This window comes from Marmota monax, unplaced genomic scaffold (genome assembly GCF_021218885.2).
Source record: "Marmota monax isolate L192 unplaced genomic scaffold, Marmota_monax_Labrador192_F-V1.1 WCK01_AAM20220418_F8-fsc00061, whole genome shotgun sequence".
Classification (NCBI taxonomy): Eukaryota; Metazoa; Chordata; class Mammalia; order Rodentia; family Sciuridae; genus Marmota; species Marmota monax.
The window spans coordinates 13,981,887-13,999,649 of NW_026695230.1; the positions used below are offsets into that span (position 1 = coordinate 13,981,887).

At 34.4% G+C, this 17,763-nt stretch overlaps 1 protein-coding gene across 2 annotated transcripts in view; it reads right to left on the reverse strand.

The window, feature by feature from the left end:
* Positions 1-199: 199 nt before the first annotated feature.
* Usp47 (ubiquitin specific peptidase 47) overlaps positions 200-17,763 on the reverse strand; it is a 105,673-nt gene continuing 88,109 nt past the window's right edge. For both annotated transcript variants that reach the window (XM_058576956.1, XM_046437973.2), the window contains 9 exons: positions 15,458-16,235; positions 10,325-10,500; positions 9,875-9,955; positions 8,382-8,497; positions 7,904-8,022; positions 5,681-5,811; positions 4,212-4,259; positions 3,991-4,121; positions 200-3,283 (listed from right to left, as the gene is read on the reverse strand). In XM_058576956.1, coding sequence (XP_058432939.1) covers positions 3,109-3,283; positions 3,991-4,121; positions 4,212-4,259; positions 5,681-5,811; positions 7,904-8,022; positions 8,382-8,497; positions 9,875-9,955; positions 10,325-10,500; positions 15,458-16,235 — 1,755 coding nt within the window. In that variant the 3' untranslated portion in view covers positions 200-3,108. The remainder of the gene's footprint in view (positions 3,284-3,990; positions 4,122-4,211; positions 4,260-5,680; positions 5,812-7,903; positions 8,023-8,381; positions 8,498-9,874; positions 9,956-10,324; positions 10,501-15,457; positions 16,236-17,763) is intronic.

Below are 17,763 nucleotides of genomic sequence, written 5' to 3' on the forward strand. Positions count from 1 at the left end.
GAATTGTTTGGATGGAATAGTTTTATTTAGCCAGCAAAAAAACTGCTAATTCTTGGTATCTCCTATTCCACATTCTGTACTCTAGACTACAATTTGCAAGTCACAAGTATGAAGAATTGGTTGGGGCCTTGATGTTGAACAAAGGGATCAAATCCAGAGGAAGAGCTATGACATCCAACTGAAAAGGAAATATAGCAAATGAACCAGAACAAAAGATTTTATTGTATTCCATACATTCATAGGTCACTTCCAGATCCAGTAATAACACTGCAATGCTGAGGTGCCGTACACTCATTTGGCTTGGACCAGCGGGTAATTGCAGCTCCTCGGCCTCCTAACAGTGGGCTGGCAGCCAATGGCTACATAGTTTATTTTCTGGCTGGGGCACAGGTTCTCCCAGACTTGATCAACAAACACTCTAAGGAAGAGCTCCCTCACACACAACTTTTATCTATCATGATTACTATCCCTGTGTACACTTCCTTAGTTTGCAAAGTGGGCCTAGCAAATTTTTGTACAGACCAGTTAAATGTGGAATGGTCCTGAAACCACAGCTTTGGTTTCTCTGGCCAGAATGTACCCCCAACCTAAGCACCTGCCTCAGAAAATGCAGACACTTGGTTCTCAGAGGGTGTGCATGTAGGTGCAGGGGAGACCACACCCATCATGTAAAAGCTCTTCAAAACATCTGCATGACCTGTGGGCAGCAGGATCACAATTTCTCACAAGCTGCCTGCCTCAGCCTCGGGAGACAGGCATCATCAGACTGTCCCTATCCCAGGGCTCTGGTACTCAATTTATACCATCAGTGCCGTTTCTAGGGTTGCAGATGCTCACCCGATTCTCTGAAGCCCAGGGAGACTGATGCACAGTGACATCCCTTGGGTAAAATACTCATCCTACCTCCACAGATTCACTTTGAAAATTTCACTACCTTCTTTACTGAAATTATTAAAGTGCAACACTGTGTTTTCACTTACCCTATCAGGCACTGAAAAGCAAGCTTTTTTATTTTTCCCTATAATGAAATACATTTTCTCTACTCTTGGTATTTGTAATATACCTGCAATTAGAAGCAGCAGTTAAACACAAAACAGACAACAAAACCAGAGCAGAAGGCACAGACGGAGGAGCAGAAGAATGAGAATTTCACCACTGACTCTTTGATGAACACGAGGCCAAACAAAGCCAAACCCAATTCCTAAGCCCAATTTGCTTCCAAGGTTGCCTCCCTTGCTCACCAGGAAGTCAGTCTTTTGAAAGCAGAAACCCCATTTATTAAAGCCCATGTCCCAAGTAAACAGGTCTGGCTCAGTACGAATTTGCCCCCCTTACATAAGAAAATCCAAGCAACCTGAAAGACTAATGAAAATACAGAAAATTACTCCAAATGTAAGCTGAATGATACAGTTTACATGGAATAAAAATTAGCCAGAAAACTACCTTAGGAAAAAAAATTTTTTTCCCTTGTGGATTCTAAGAGACTTAATAAGACATTATAGAATTCTCAGTGATAATATTCAAACTGTGAAGCCTACATTTGCCAATACTATTTTCTAATTATATCTTTCTTAGAAGGAAAACGGGTAGAAATGTGATTTTGAAATATTGGCAGGATCCCAAAAAGTTAGATATTAGCATCTTTTCATCTCTCTTAATGAGAACTTCACTGTAAATATACCTTTATCATGAGATATTCATGTTTTGAAGTATTATATCTAAAGATAACCAACCTATTCTTAACTCAGATTCATTATCCACAAAAGTGTAATGACTAAAATAACACAACAGAATGAACAAATGTTTTATTGGCATGTTCATTGTTGTAAACAGCATCTGGCATGAAAAAGTTTTACCAAAACCTTTTTATTTTTATAAATTAGATGATATTTCAAAATTTATGTAGAATTGTGGTCACTGTATAGTTTTATTTAGCAAAGCAAAAACTTGCTCATTCTAATAGACTTTTCAATGAAACCCTGTTGACTGCATCAGTCTATACGAAGATGACCTTACTAGCAAATTTACTCAGTATGTTAAGACGTTTCCTCAAAGTTAAACTACATGGATCTACAAACTGACTCTAAAATTAAAATGGGACTTACAAGCATCCTAGAAGATTCAAACTGGAGGTAAATCTTTAAAAATAAATGTACAAATAAAAAAAAAGAAGCCGCTTAACAGAAAAACCTCATTAACAAGGGAAAATACAATCCTATGGGACCCAGCACTGAGGAACCTCACTGAGGATTACATTTACACAGACTGCTAACTTCTCAATGTACACAAATGTACATAATGAATGATGTGTGAAAAGAATAACCATGGGATATAGCTGAACTACAACTATGATAACTCAACAGGATAATTTTATTTACATGCTGAATGAACGAGTGGAACATATTCTCTACATCCATAACTTAAGTACAATCAATTATAATTACAAAACTGCAGTAATTTGAGCTGCCACCTGCTGGGATAGGTCTAAGGGAAATGTTTTGATGTTCCAAAATGTCCTTAATACTTCGCAAAAAATAAAACAAAAACACAACTTCACAATTCTTTTCTGGGTTACAACTCGTTCTAAGAATTTCTTTCTTCAGCTCCTATTTTTGCTGTTTTCCAAGAGACAACACACGCTGCATTTACTTCTGAATTGTCAATGAGGTAATGTGTGTATCAGTGAAATAAACAGAAAATTCATTCATTCATGGCCTTTGCACAGCTTTTATTATTAAGCTATGAGCATCCTGTTTGAGGCTAGTTTTACTAGCGGCTATGTGCACATTTGTCCGCAATAAAAGAATTTTACTCATTCCCCTTCCCCCTTTTCTAGTAGCAGGTTTTGCTTTTTTTTTTTTTTTTAATTGTTTTTGCACATCCCTTTTTCACTTTACAGTACATTTGACTATAGTGCACAACATGATTCCAAGTCAAAACAGTGGCCCATTGGGCACTGAGCTTCTGATTGGTGAAGGGCAGTCCAATCAGTGCTGGTGTCACTGGGTTACCCCAACCATGTCCGGCCATAATGGCACTACACAGTAGTAGTGAACCATCTAGTTAAAATCAAAAAAATCCCTCAGGGAAAATGCTACACTAGCAGAGTCAGTCTTGAGTCAGATCTTTATTTGGCGCTCCATCCAGATATATTTTTAGTGCTTTTTCTTTACGAGGCGAGTATGTTACACGATGTCCAGTCTTCTGGAGTCGACTGCTTTCTTTTTTCATCAGTTCATTTCTTTGCTCATCTGTCAACTCCATTACTTCTTCTGTTTTATCCCTTTATTTAAAATATGAATTACATATGAGACTAGTTATCCAACTGCCTCTATTAATTTATGCTTGAATGCTATGATGCTCCTTAGCTAGACAGTCAGACTGTCACTGGTGAGGTTGAATATAATCTCACATACTAGGGAATCTTACAGAATTCTAATCTGTTTATCATATTAAGCACTCAGCTCACTTCTCAAAATGATATAGAATCATTTTACAGATGAGGAGCTAGGTAAATAAAAGGCTAAATTTGAACCCACACCTCCTTGGCTTCAAAAATTATCATTATTTCTCTATATCTGTGTTATCCCATTAGGTGATCACTAGCCACATATGACTAACAAGCACTTAAAATGTGACTGATCCACAATGAGATGTACTGAAAGTAGAATACACAACATTACTAAGACTTGGTACAAGAATATAAACTATCCCATAAATCATTTTTTGTACTGGTGGCATGATGTAATGATAATAGTTTTGGATAAATTGGATTATAAGTATTAGATTAATTTTGCCTATTTCTTTTTACTATTTTTAATGTGTCTACTAGAAAACTTCAAATTATAATGTGTGACATTCACTGCATTTCTACTGGTTAGTACTATTCTCTATCAAAATAACAGTAAATTTATGGTAAACAAGATATTCATGCATGCTAAAAACAGTTTATCATTACAAGAACAAGCAACAAAAATACTGGAATATTACCTATAAAATATGACGGCACCATCATCACAGATATAAAGAGGCCAGACATTCAGGGTAGAAACTTTAGGGTTCCAGTCCAAATCCTGATGAATATCAAGGACAGAAATATCACAGGGAAAAGTTCCTCTGCCCTAAGGAGAAAAAAAATGAATGCATAGATCATGCCTATAGCCATGTTTGTTGTGCATTAATACACAGATTTAACACTCTCAGGCCTTTACCTTGGCAAATTCAATATCTTCCAAAGGAATCCCACTGATTTCACTTAGCTGTAAAAGAAAAGGTCTTATATAAGTTAATTTTAAAAAATAAACTTCGAAATTATTTTCCTTTTATCCCACAAATTGCTTGATCCTCCCCTCCCACCAAAAAAAAAAAAATAATAATAATATGCTGATGTAATAAATTAGAAGAAAAAGCAGAAAGTGCAATTCTCTCCTCCGGCCACCATGCAAATGCTAAGCCCAACAAACATCAAGTTAATACATTCCTTCCAGGTCTTCCACACATACATAAATCTACTCACACATTTCTACAATGCATAAAATTATATTCATAAATATTTCTATAAGTACAATTTTACATAAGTATAATTTTATATAACTTCACAGATCTAATTCCTAAGATGTGGAATTTGACCCTAAAAAGACTCTGAATTTGAATATTTATCAGAGGCATTTGATATTGCCCATTTCCCCCGAAACCTTGACAACTCCAGGTATTTTTTAATTTTCTAAATCTTCGCATTAAGAGATGAAACATAATGGTATTATTTTAATTTGTATTTCTTCTATGAATTGCCTGTTCATCTATTCATGTTCTTAGCCTATTTTTAAAATTAGGCTGTCCATCTTTATTATGGACAACTTGTTACATATAGGTTTAAATAATTTTCTTCTCTTTTATCTTTGTTTATATATAGTTTTTTAAATACCCGGTTTTGGCTCTACAGATAATTTAAGCTTGTATGTAGTATTTCCTTTCTTTCTTTGGCTTTTGGCATTATGCTTACAAACATCTTTTTTCAGGATTATATACATATTTTTAATATTGTGATCCAGTACCTTTATCATTTTACTTTCTTATATACATTTAATGCATTTAGAATTTATTCTTGTGTCTGGTATGAAGTATGAAAATAAATATTTATCCAAATGCCTTTGTAAGACTAGGGGATGTGGCTCAGTGGTAGAGTGCCTGACTAGCATGTGTGAGGCTCTGGGCTCAATCCCCAGCATCCAAAAGAAAAAAAGAGAACAAAGAGGGAAAAAAAAAAAAAAGAAAAAAGAAAAAAAAAGCTTTGTACTGGTACTACTGATAGAGTAATTTTCCCTTTCCCCTTAAATTCTTACAGTTCTCATCTTAAAGTGCAAAATAGACCTTCATTTGAATTCATTTTTCAATTCTATTTTTTTTCCTTTTAGACTTACAGCAATCTACTAACTTGTAACTAATTCTAATTACTTAAGAAAACTGCTTCAAGTAACAGAAAGTGAAGGTCCACTTCTAGATGAATAAGAGCCAAAGCAATTTTGAAAACCTCAGGAGCTCTAAGGAACAACCAGAAGTAACAGAGACCAGTGAAGGCTGTGCCAATAATGTTTGGTATTCACTTTCTAGCCTACCGGCCTGTCTTGTTAGCAGTGGAAGAGAAATGGATATTAGTTCATTTTGTTTAAAATGAACTTACCTTCTCTCGCAACTCATCAACACTATTGCTCTCCAACACAACCTCCTGGAAGGGATCCAATTTCATCTCCGAAGGCCTCCACCGTCGTGACAGAACAGCAAGCTGCGACATGGACTTCATCTTCTCTAACCCTAAGAACATGCAAGATCGTGCCCATCATTCTATTTTCCCTAAAGGTTCATATTTTGACTTTCCCTATAGTTCCTGATTAAACAAAAAGATTTACTTCAAGTGCTATTCTTTAAAGTAGACATGAAAAGACCAATTATCCCAAGGAGTTAAGAATGAAATGTTTATTCTCTTCTTTCCATTCTTCAAAGACGACTGCTTTCTTTTATAAGCCATCCTTCAGCCAGTACTCTCTCCTGACTCCTGTTGGATGCTGCTTTACCAATTACTCTCTCCTCTGGATCTTCAGTGTTTGCTTCTCTAATGGCTATTACCCCAACCTGAAATCATAATCAAGTCATGTTTACTTTATCCTTCCTTTTTTTTTCATGTCAGTTATTTCTTCTCTTTTCATGAACTCCCAAATTTTTCGATTCTTTAAAGTCCAAGTCAATGTCACTTGCTTCTCTGGTATATACAAAAGCAAATCCCATTGATTTCGACCCTTAGTACCTATTATTTTAGAATGACTGGTCTGTAGTTCTTAATTCTCCCATGGATCACATTGCAGGTAATAGGCAATCTCTGACTCTTACTCATTTTTGTAGCACCAGGAATTAGCAGAATCTGGTGGATACAGTTGAGTAAATGTTTCTTGGATTTAATTACATGACTTATTTTTTTTCAACTATTTTAATGATAAATATATACTTAAGTGATATTGATGCTGGCACCCACAATCCAGTACTAGAGATATCTAACCATCTTTGCCAATACATTATACTTAATCTTTCCTTCCAAGTGTGATTTTTATTTTCTTCATGGTCCCTGCCCAGTCACAGTGGTTATTCTCTAAGGCCCCAATACTCAGAGAAGGAATCTGCAATCTGGAACACTTGCCCACACAAAATGATGCCCAGAAGTTCTTTCCCTCTCCAGTTAACTTTTCAACTAATCAGAATTTCAACTATTTATATTTAAACCAAATTAGAATTGAAACAGCCTCTAAAGAGGGGAGATGTTTGTACTATTGAACTCTCTATAAGACTATTATAATCTTACATAAAATATCCAGAATTAATATTTTAATTTCTATAGGAAAAAAATTAAATCAAAATCCTTCTAAGCAACAACAGTTAAAAAAAAAAAAGATTATAGAACTAGTAGAACTCCCCAAAGCCATCTTTCCTTCCACTATTTCTTCCAAAAACAATATTTTAAATGTCATAATGCTGACAGTAAATCAAGAGGTTACTGTTATGGGTTGTTTCATCCTCAAAAGATATGAAGTACAAATCCCAAGTAATTCAGAATGCAACTTTATTTGGAAATAGGGTCTTTAGAGTGGAAATCAAGTTAAAATGAGGTCATTAGGGTAGGACTAACGGTTTTAAGGGGAAACTTAGGTACAGACACGCCTACAGGAAGAGCACCATGTTTAGATGAGGGCAGACACCTGAGGTACTACAACTATAAGCTAAGAAATGCCAACAAACCTCCAGAAGCTAGAGGAGGGAATAGAATAGGTTCTCCCTTACAAGACTTTAAGGAACTGATCTGCCAACATCTAGACCTCTGACTTCAAGCCTCTAGAACTGTGAAATAATAAATTGCTATTGTTTAAGCCACTCAGTTTGTGGTATTTTGTAATGGCCGCCTAGGTAACTAATTTAAGTCCTTAACCTCAAAATCTTTGCTATATTATCAGTACCATATCCTCAATACAAAATAAGCCATAATGAAAAAAGAAACAAAATAATAAACAAGGCTAAGAAAATATTAGCAGAATTTGCTACACAATGTACTTTCAAAAAGAGAGAATTAGTGATCTCAAAGTAGAAAAAAGAAGAAATATTTAAAAGGAAAATGGTATCAGGAGAAAGAAGAGAAAGAAGAAAGGTAAAAGACATGTTCTCTAAAATTAACTGAAGCAATTATACTAGAACTCAGGGACAGTAAATAAAACTCTCAGTAATGGGACAGAAGCAGGCATTGCATCAATCTGTAATATGGCATATTAGATCCCTGATAACTCATTATTTGATTAAAAAGTGTAGGCTTCTATTAGTTTTAGGGTATTTCTAATACTTTTCCCCACAAAAATATTGCTAATACCATCAAGAACTTCAAGGAAAACTTCCCAGTTGCTGGAAATATTAATATCTTCTTCATAAATATGATAATCCAAAAAGACAGTGCCAGGATTCTTCCATGTTTTCTTCCTTAGACGAAACCTACAAACATAACATATTTAAAACTAGTATAATTTTAAATTGTTAGCTTAAAAAAACAATGTTAATCTGACACAAAAGAAAACTATGTTCAAATAAAGTAAAATGGCTATTCATTAAATCTGGGAAAAATGTAAAGAAATGCTCCCAGTACTTCAAATTTAATATCCTTCACAAGAAATTCAAACAGAATTCTAATATTCTTGCTTAATACTACTAATCTGCTATTTAATACTATTAAAATTCTGAAGAGTACAAGAATTTTTAATTCTTCCAAATTTAGAAAATCAAACCAGTCTATATCAACTGACCATACAACCACCTTTCTTCAAACTGCTGATAACACTGTAATTTTGCTTTACCTGTCAATACTGAGTTCTAAACCACACTGCTCCCTGAGTTGAGGAATTAATTCCTCTTTTGATTGCCGCACAGTCATTCCTTTAGCAAACACAGCATCTAGCAGAAACTTGCATGGCTGGGAATATAAACATAAATATTTACAGCTTGAATTATACATTAAGATAAGGATTATGGTGACATTTTATTTGTATTTTTTAATGATATGTGAAGGGCCTGAGTTTAAGAGTCTTATTTTCCTAGTTTCAAATCTTAGCTCCAGACTTACCAGCTCAGCTTTCTTGTCTCTGTACTCTGTACCTCAGTTTTCTCATTTAAGTTGGGAATGTATCTTTCTCACTGAGTCACTGTGAAGATTAACTAGAATAATGCACTCACATTTTCCTTCTTGTAATAAAATGATCACAATTTTCTTTTTCTTTTTTGCAGCCATAGGGATTGAACTTGGGGCCTTAGGCATGCTAATCTAAGCAAGCACTCTACCACTGAGCAACATCCCTAGCTCAAATGATTGAGATTTTGATGATAAAAGGAAACACTTTAATGGACTAAAATGAGGGAAATGCATACTAAATCTATGAGCACATTAATTAATTGTCTGAAAAGAAACATAGATCCACAAACCCCAAATTCATAAGAAATGTAAGTCAAAATGACCATAATGGGTCACAAATAAGAAATATGAAACGTGTTTGACGAAGTATTTGCCGAATGAACAAAGGCATTTTATGAAAAATTTACAGTTTGTCTACATTCTCAATAAGACGTTATAAACATCCTGAAAATAGGATCTTTGTCTTATTCTTTTGGGTATTAGCCACAAGTCTTTTACATCACAGGAACTAAATATTTTATTGATTACTCCCTAAAAACCAGCTTGCTTAGAATCTTAATACCACCATTTACAAATTGTGTGACCATTAATAAGATCCTTAAGTTCTCTGTGACACAGTTTCTTTGCCTATAAAATGGAAATAATAAATAGCACTTATATCATGGAGTTAACTTATAAGGATTAAATGAGTTAGCTTTTAGAAGCACTTGGAGAACAAATAGTAAATACTACATAAATACTTGTTACATATTAAAATGACTCTGGACATAAAAAGTCTCTATAGATTTTACATGTGAGCTGCTATTCATCTGTACATTTTATGATCATTCCAAGAAAGCAAGCATAAACAAACTTATTTTTAAAGACAGGAAAATTTTTGCCTCACTCCTGCACTATAGTGACATTTTAGAGCAAGGTGATGATAATGACCTGAGAGTCAAATTCACCACTGTTTTTATAAATGGAATTTTATTACAATTAGTCTTTTGTATTAGTTTACATATTATCATCTCTGACTACTTTTGTGCTACAATGGCAGACTTCAGTAGATGCAACAGAGACAATATGATCTGCAAAACTAAAATCTTAAAAAGAAATGACTGATCATTATTATATTTTCAGTAACTATAAAAAATAACCATTCTTTGATGCATCACTCACCTCTTGTTCATTGACTAAAAGCTGGTACACTTTAACTCTGTATTCTCCTTTTTTAAGTGCTCTCCCCAGTCTAATTGTAATCTATAAATTAAAAAAAAAAAACAATTTTTTTTTTTTTTTTAACATACACTGTCTCAGCAGAAAGATAACCCATTCTCACTTCATTGTTCAAGTTCTGTTTTCCAAAAGTCCCTAAGCTATGGGCTCTTTGAGAAAAGGTATATCTTTTACCTCTGAATGCCCAGGACCTGGAACACTAACTGATGCAAAGTTAACATTTAACAACTATTTGATGGATGAATAAAGAATATCAATAATCAAAACACCCCAAATAAACATCAAAGAAAAACCATTCTTTTAAGGTATCTACTCCACCTTACTAGGAAGTAGTGCAAGGTGTTCTCAAATCTATCATTTAAAACAGATCTAATTATTCAATGATTAATCAACCTTATTGTCATCTGAAAATGATGAAAGTGTTTCATTCAGTCGGACGCTCTCAAATTCTTGATTGCTGGCATACACTCGAAAGACCTTGAAGTGAGATGACAAAACTCCAACAAAGGGCTCTAAATGTTGTTTGAAAGCTGCCAGAGTAATTCTTTTATCAACATGTACCATCAACCCTAAGCACAAAAAAAACAAAACAAAAAAGGAACAAAAATGTAAAATAAACCTCTTTGAGTATATGAAACAGATCATAAATTTCTTTTTATATAGTAAGCAGAAAAAAGTATTTCTTAGACTTTTAGATAATATACTGTATTGGATGAAGACAAACAAGGACACTGAATATATGATAATATATGGCAGCTTTAACTGTTCTGAGATAATTTAAGTGCTTATTTACTTATTTGTATTGCTGAATTTCAAAACCAAACTACAGGGATTCTTTTAAAATACACACATTTCAAGCTCTACACAGTAATAATGTAGACTCTGACTGGGTTCCACCTGATTCCTCTGCTTACTAGCTATAGGACATGGAGCAGGTCATGGGCATTTGTACCTTTGTTTCTTTGTGGGAAAAAAAAGGAGATAATATTAGTATCTGCCTCATGGTGTACTGTGATTTTGATACTGTTCATTTATCATGCTTTTAGCAGAGTGCCAGGAATACAGCAAATACCTACAAAACTGTTAAAATATTATCTAGTTCTGGCATTTCTACCAGAAAAAAAAATTCAAGACTAGCGTATTAACCATGTATTTGGACTGCAAGAGAACTGAATTTAAGTGGACCAGAAACTCCCACTTCCCCTGGGCTTAAACTCAAGCTCTTTGGCATTATAATACGTTAATCTTTGATTCATTTCAATCTTTTGTACCTTATTTTATAAGCTACTCATGAGGCTATTTCTAGAATGTTCTATTTATCCTGGTCCTCATATTCTAACAAAAACTTAGCTGTCTCATTTTCAGTGCTAAGTACAGGAACTGCCATGCTGCCTCAGGTCCATGGTCCTTCTACATCCCTGAGACTCCCCTGATTGTAGGTCATGTTTTTCTACAAAATCTAGGATAAGGGTAAAGGATGAGAATCTAAGAACACTCCAGGTTTACATTCTCAGGTCATCCCAACCCAGATATATGAATTTTTTTTTTAATGGATTTTTCAAATTTTTCACTAACTCTTTTCTTGGTTTTAAGATATAGTTACATTATAGACAATGTAATGACTACAAATCTGAAGAAAATATAAATGTGATGAACTTTGTTTACTATATCCCTTTTTTCTGTAGTAGGGATTGAATCTAGGGGCATTCTACCATTGAGCAAAGTCTCACTAAGGTGATCAGGCTGGGCTCAAACCTGTGATCCTCAGCCTCTCGAGTAAATTGGGATTACAGATGTGCACCACCATGCCCAGCTATCATGTATCTTATGAGGCAGCCATTTCTTTTAGGTTGTTTAAAATGTCAACTTCTAAACTTTAGGGAGTGCCCATAAACATTAATAATCTAGCTTTTGGCCAGCAAGTTTCTGATAGCCAGTTTGAGGGTAGATGATAACAGAAAAATTACTTGATGAGAAATCAAAAGTCTATGGCTAGCCAGGCGTGGTGGCACATACCTATAATCCCAGGGACTTGGGAGGCTGAAACAGGAAGATCACAGGTTCAAGGCCAGCCTCAGCAACTTGGTGAGGGCTTAAGGAATTTAGTGAGAACCTGTCTCAAAATAAAAAAAAAAAAAAGAAAGGGCTGGGGTTGTGGCTCCGTGATTAAGCACCCCTCAGTTCAATTCCCAGTGCCAAATCTACGGCTAGATCTGTTTTGTCACTTTAGTCCTATACATGGCTGTAGGTAGGGTATCTAATCTCTCAGAATCTCAGTTTTCCCACAGAATCATAACACCAGTTTCACATATTATTGTTATGACAAGTACAGCATTATTCAAATACAAAATAACACTGCCATTTTGGTTTCCCTTTTAACATCTAGTAATATTGTATATATAGGAAGATAGAATTTTTTTTTTTTTTACTGAAAATCATTCAAAATGGTGAGTAGGAACAAAAGATTAAAAGTCCTGGCCTGAATGATTTCCTGGGTCCTCTTTATATATAAGTCTGATTTTGACTAGCTAACTTTCCTATACTCTGAGTAGATCTACTCTATTATGGACATTATAGTATTTATATATCTCAGGTGGGTCAATACAGATAAATTGCTTAGCACAGTCCTGGCAAAGAATTGTTAATTTATTGGCTTAATTATTTCAGTTTTAGAGATGACCATGATACCACTTTCTGTCTATCTCTAAAAAAGACTGTGGAGAATTCAGTCTCTTTATAACACAACCTCAAAATATCTTCAGGGTTTTTCTTTTTTAAAAAATATGTATTTCTTGTATGAGGAAAAACCGTACATAAATATTTCAGTACAAATGCACTACAATTTATTACCTTGGCCCTCCTGTTTATATATAGGGTCCTAGAAACTATAACTAGATCCCATGAGTAAAGTATTTCCACAGAATCATCTATAGAATCTCCCTAAACAATTCCTGGGTCATAACTGACAATGACCAGTTCAATTATTTCCTAAGTGAAATGCCTATATTGCATACAACATGTCACTCTTCAGGTATCAGGTTCTTTGTTTACCTGTTATACTTGGCCATTTTGTCACTTACTCGCTGCTCACTTGTTTTCCTAGGTACCTACTTTGAGATCACTGAGGAACTGTGATGAACTGTTCTTAGTACCTACTCCTGAAAAACCTGGCTCCTGTTTATTATCTCTCTTCCCCTTTCTCTGAACGAGTTTCTAAACACAAAAAGGCATATTCCTGATTGATTTCCTGGGTCCTCTTTATATATTAGACTTGACTTTGACTAGCTAACTTTGCTGTACTCTGAGTAGATCTAAAAAAACCTTGTGTATGGTTTCTGAAAGCCTATGTAAACTGTAGCAGATGGTTTCTCTTCATTATATTTATTATTTCAGTGAATACCAGTAAATTAGCCTAGTACGAATTTCCAAAAAGGTTAAAATAGCCAGCAATGTTCCTTTTAAAAGAGTTTATCAACTGGACACAACAGCACACACCAATCCTAGCAACTATGGGAGACTGAGGCAGGAGGATTGCAAGTTTGAGGCCAGCCTTGGCAATTTAGCAAGACTCTGCTTCAAAATAAAAGATAAAAATCACTGAGGATATAGCTCAGTGGTAAGGTGCCTCTGGGTTCAATCCCTAGTATAAGAAAAAAAAAAAGGTTTATTTACTATCCTATGATAGAAATGAGATTTTTCACACAATAAGTATTTCCAACTGAATTCTTCCTAAGGTTAAGACAATCATCCAAATTTTCTGCACATCATTCTAAAACAGACCACTTAAAAGAACAATCTTTTCCTAAAGAGGAGCTACTTTTAATTTTCCCAGATCTTTGATGGATTCACTATGCTAAGGAAGCAGAGTAGCTATTTTTTCATTACTATGATGTAAGAAAAATAACAGTGACAGCAGTTATGGTGTGACTCAAGCAAAATATTTTAACTTGTTTGAGCCAGTTACTTCACCAGTGAAAACTAACTAATGATAATAATTTTATGTTAAGAGAACTAAAATGAAATAATGCTGAGCAGCCTAGGTAAAAGCTCCATAGAAGCTTAAAGCATTATATAATATGATTTTTATCTCCATTTTGGGTGACTAATCCACATTCCCACACCTGACTCTCTGTAAGATATATGTATGGAAGTCTTACGATTATTACTTGGAAATACATAGCCAAAAGCACGAATTTATATACGTTTAGTACTGATTTCATAATTTCTACAACTTTCTTCTAAAAGACAGAATTCTGAGACTTCAATAATCATAGCACTAACTTTTTTTTTTTGGTTGTACATCTCCTCTTCCCTGGTAGATGCAGCATAAAGCTACATCTTAATTGTCTTTACTTCCAATAGCTATGCAGGTATCTAGAAAGGATTCAGGAAATAACTAATGGGGTGGGAGAATGGATAGATATAAAAGCAGGGTTTTCTGCCAAAGGTAAAAGCATGTGCATTCAATTAGAAGCCTTATATTCTAATAATAGTACCACTATTCACTAACTATATGTACTTTTAAGCAAATTATCCATCCTCTGAGAGCTTCAGTTTTCTTATTTGTCAAAAAAAGATATCAAAGTCTTATTAATTTCAGAGAAGCTTTAAGGGAAAATAAGCATTCTCAAAGCTCAAAATATAAGGGGTCATATTTGTTTCATTAATTTGGTTTTTCAAATATTTCTCTTTTACATTTGAAAAAAATTATATTTTGAACTTCATTGTGTTGCTAATTCTTTGGCTAGTTTTAGTATGAGGTTTCATTAAAGTTCTTTTCAAATGTTCTTTTTTTTAAAAAAACTCACAGAATGTTACATATTTGTATGTTTGTGTTGTTACTGCTTGTCTCACACCCCCACACTGGCAGATCTCTTTCATCTTTTTGAGATTTATACAATTTAGAGCTTCTAGTTTGTACCCTGCCTGAAGTCTGACTTTCCTGTTAATTATGGATTTTTAGGGGTGAGGAAAAGTTGTCCTTGATTGCAATGGGAACAGAGAGAATGCACAAATAAAAAGTTTTCTTGGGGCCAGGTGCAGTGGTGCTCACCTGAAACCCCAGTAGCTTGGGAGGCTAAGGCAGGAGGATCTTGAATTCAGAGCTAGCCTCAACAAAAGCAACTTAATGAGGCCCTGTCTCAAAATAAACAATAAAAAGAGCTGGGATGTGATTTAGTGGTTAAGTGCCCCTGGGTTAAATCCCCAGTACCTAAATAAATAAATAAATAAAAAATTCTGGGCATTGAATATCAAATTTTCTAAAGTTATCTGGGCTTTTTTTATTGAGGGGGAGGGTCATTTATTTTTTTAACTATTCCTCATTTTTTTTTAAACTTGGTATTTTTATCATTATTCTTTCCTAATATTGAATTATCTTTTTTTAAAAAAACAATTTCACAAAATTTGACATAACTATTGACTAATGTATTGATTAACCAGCTGGTCACCAGTTCTCAACTAAAAATTGTAATGAGGAAAAAGTTGATGCTGTTTCAAAGAACCATTTCCTTTTGAAGTACATACATTTATGTCCTTCCCCAGAGCCTTCATCTGCAGCATAGGGGTCTGCTTTGAAATACATGTACTGCATTTCTCCCCTACTCTTGCCACTCTCATCATATTCACTATCAGTTCCAGAGTCTTCTTCTGCTGTATCCCATGTCTCTTTTTTCCCTTCATTTGCTTTAGTTCTTCTGCTACTTGTGATACTGTGAGAGTCAAGTCCATTGGCCAAAGGGATCTGAGCATTATCTGCATTGCACAAAGTATCACTGCTATGACTGGAGCTAAGAATATCACTGTCCACTGAACTCGTACTCCTGTCATTATTCACATCCGAGTCTGATCGTTCTTCAGACTGAAAATTTTCTGGGTCAGAAGTCTGAATGTGCTGTTCAAGTTCTCTATTATCCACTGATGCTGAAGAGTCCCTCTCATTTAGAGGTGATTCAATGTTTTCAAAGTCACTTGTTTCAGTACTTTTGCTGCTGTCCCCATTATCTCCATCCTGCTGTTGTTGCAGCGATAAGCTTTTGAGTTTTTCAGTGCTTTCTTCCAGAATAGCTTCCACAGACTTTAGGCTCCCTACAGGTCCTGTGACTCTTTCACAATCTTCATCCACATTACCAGAATCACCTCCAGCTTTCTGGTATGCTGTCCTTTTGGAATAAGATCCTGGGGATTGTTCAGGTAGCAAAACAAATAACCGAATTGTATTTGCATGTCGATCCAGGAGTTTCCATAAATGAGAGTCTGTAAAGGCCATCTGGTAATCCAAAGTCTCGGAACTTTCAACAAACACCTAAATAGTAAGTTAAAAAGTTACAATGTAGTTTGTTGGTGATATTTTTATTCATCATTAGAATAACATCAATATAAGGCTGTGCATAATAAATCATAAAATTGTGATGATAGTGTTTCCAAAGTATACTGCATTGTTTTGGAGACTAAAATAAAAGAAATATTAAGCTCATCAGTCTTTGCAATTAGCCATAAAACTATGCCAAGATGGGCAGATATGGACAGACACAAACACATACACTTTCTTTACTGGGCTGCTCATTTATAAAAACGTTTTATATTATACATGCTGCCTTTTAGGAAGCTAAAGTTGAGCATGAATAAAGGAATATAAATAAATCCAAATTTTAAAGACATTAATAAGTAAATGATCTGGTTTTACAACAAATAAAGCGCAAGGAAGCAAACAAACATAAACAACACAAGAAATTCTATAGCTTAAGAAATACATTATGTCTTAAGAAATATATTATGAACTTTGCTTCCCCATACTTCCGTTTATTTGAAAAAAAGTTTTTTAAGATAGTCACAGAAATTGGAATATGGTCTAGATATTGTTCAAAACATTTAGATTTTTTTTAGGTATATAATTATACTTATTTTTTAAAATAACAGCTACTTTTTAAAAAGAGAGCTCACCCCAGAGAGATACATGTTCACATTATTAATAGATGAAACGAGATGATGCAGAGGATATTTTTCAAATAATTTGGAGGAAGTGAGTAGTTAAATACATATGAAACAAGAGTTGATAACTGTAGAAGGTGGGTGATGGGGACATGGAAGGGCATTACTCTATAGTCTCTCTGCTTCTGTGTATGTTTGAAATTTACCATAACAAAAAGTTTAAAGAAAGGAAATGCACATACACAAAATTGGCACTATTAACAGCATTATTTTTGCATAAAATAACACTATTATTAACTAATAAATGATACAAATCAGAACTATTAGATAATGTATTTTTAAAAAACGACACACAGAAAAGTATTAGGATATAGGTGAATGAAAATAACATTTTAAAAATACTGAAAATGATTAAATGAGATATAAGACTTAAGATGCACTAAGATGAATGAGACTGGAAAATGTGATAAATCCAAAATGATAATATTCTGTATAGTAGGCTTCCCTTTGGCTTTCAGTATAAAGAACTATCTTTTGGGGAGAAGCCAAGGATGAACAAAATTGAGAAGACATAATCATTATAAGTAGATTCATTCATTAAGCCTTCACCAAAGAGGCAGGACTAATCTGAGGCTTGAAAAACAAATGTAGAGAGAGAAGAAATAACACTCCAGGTGGTGGTGCACACAAACAGGAGACACACACAGAAAGAATCGATTCAAAGGAGAGAAAGAAGCCTGATTGAACCTGACTACTAAGGAAGGTAATTATTGGGAGGAAGTGCAAATTATAAAGGTCAGGTCCAGACACATGGTGGACAGCTCGGGAGGCCAAGTGTATAACATTGAACTTCATTTCACTTATTATCAGCAAAGAAAACAGTAATAAAGATAAAAAAGGAC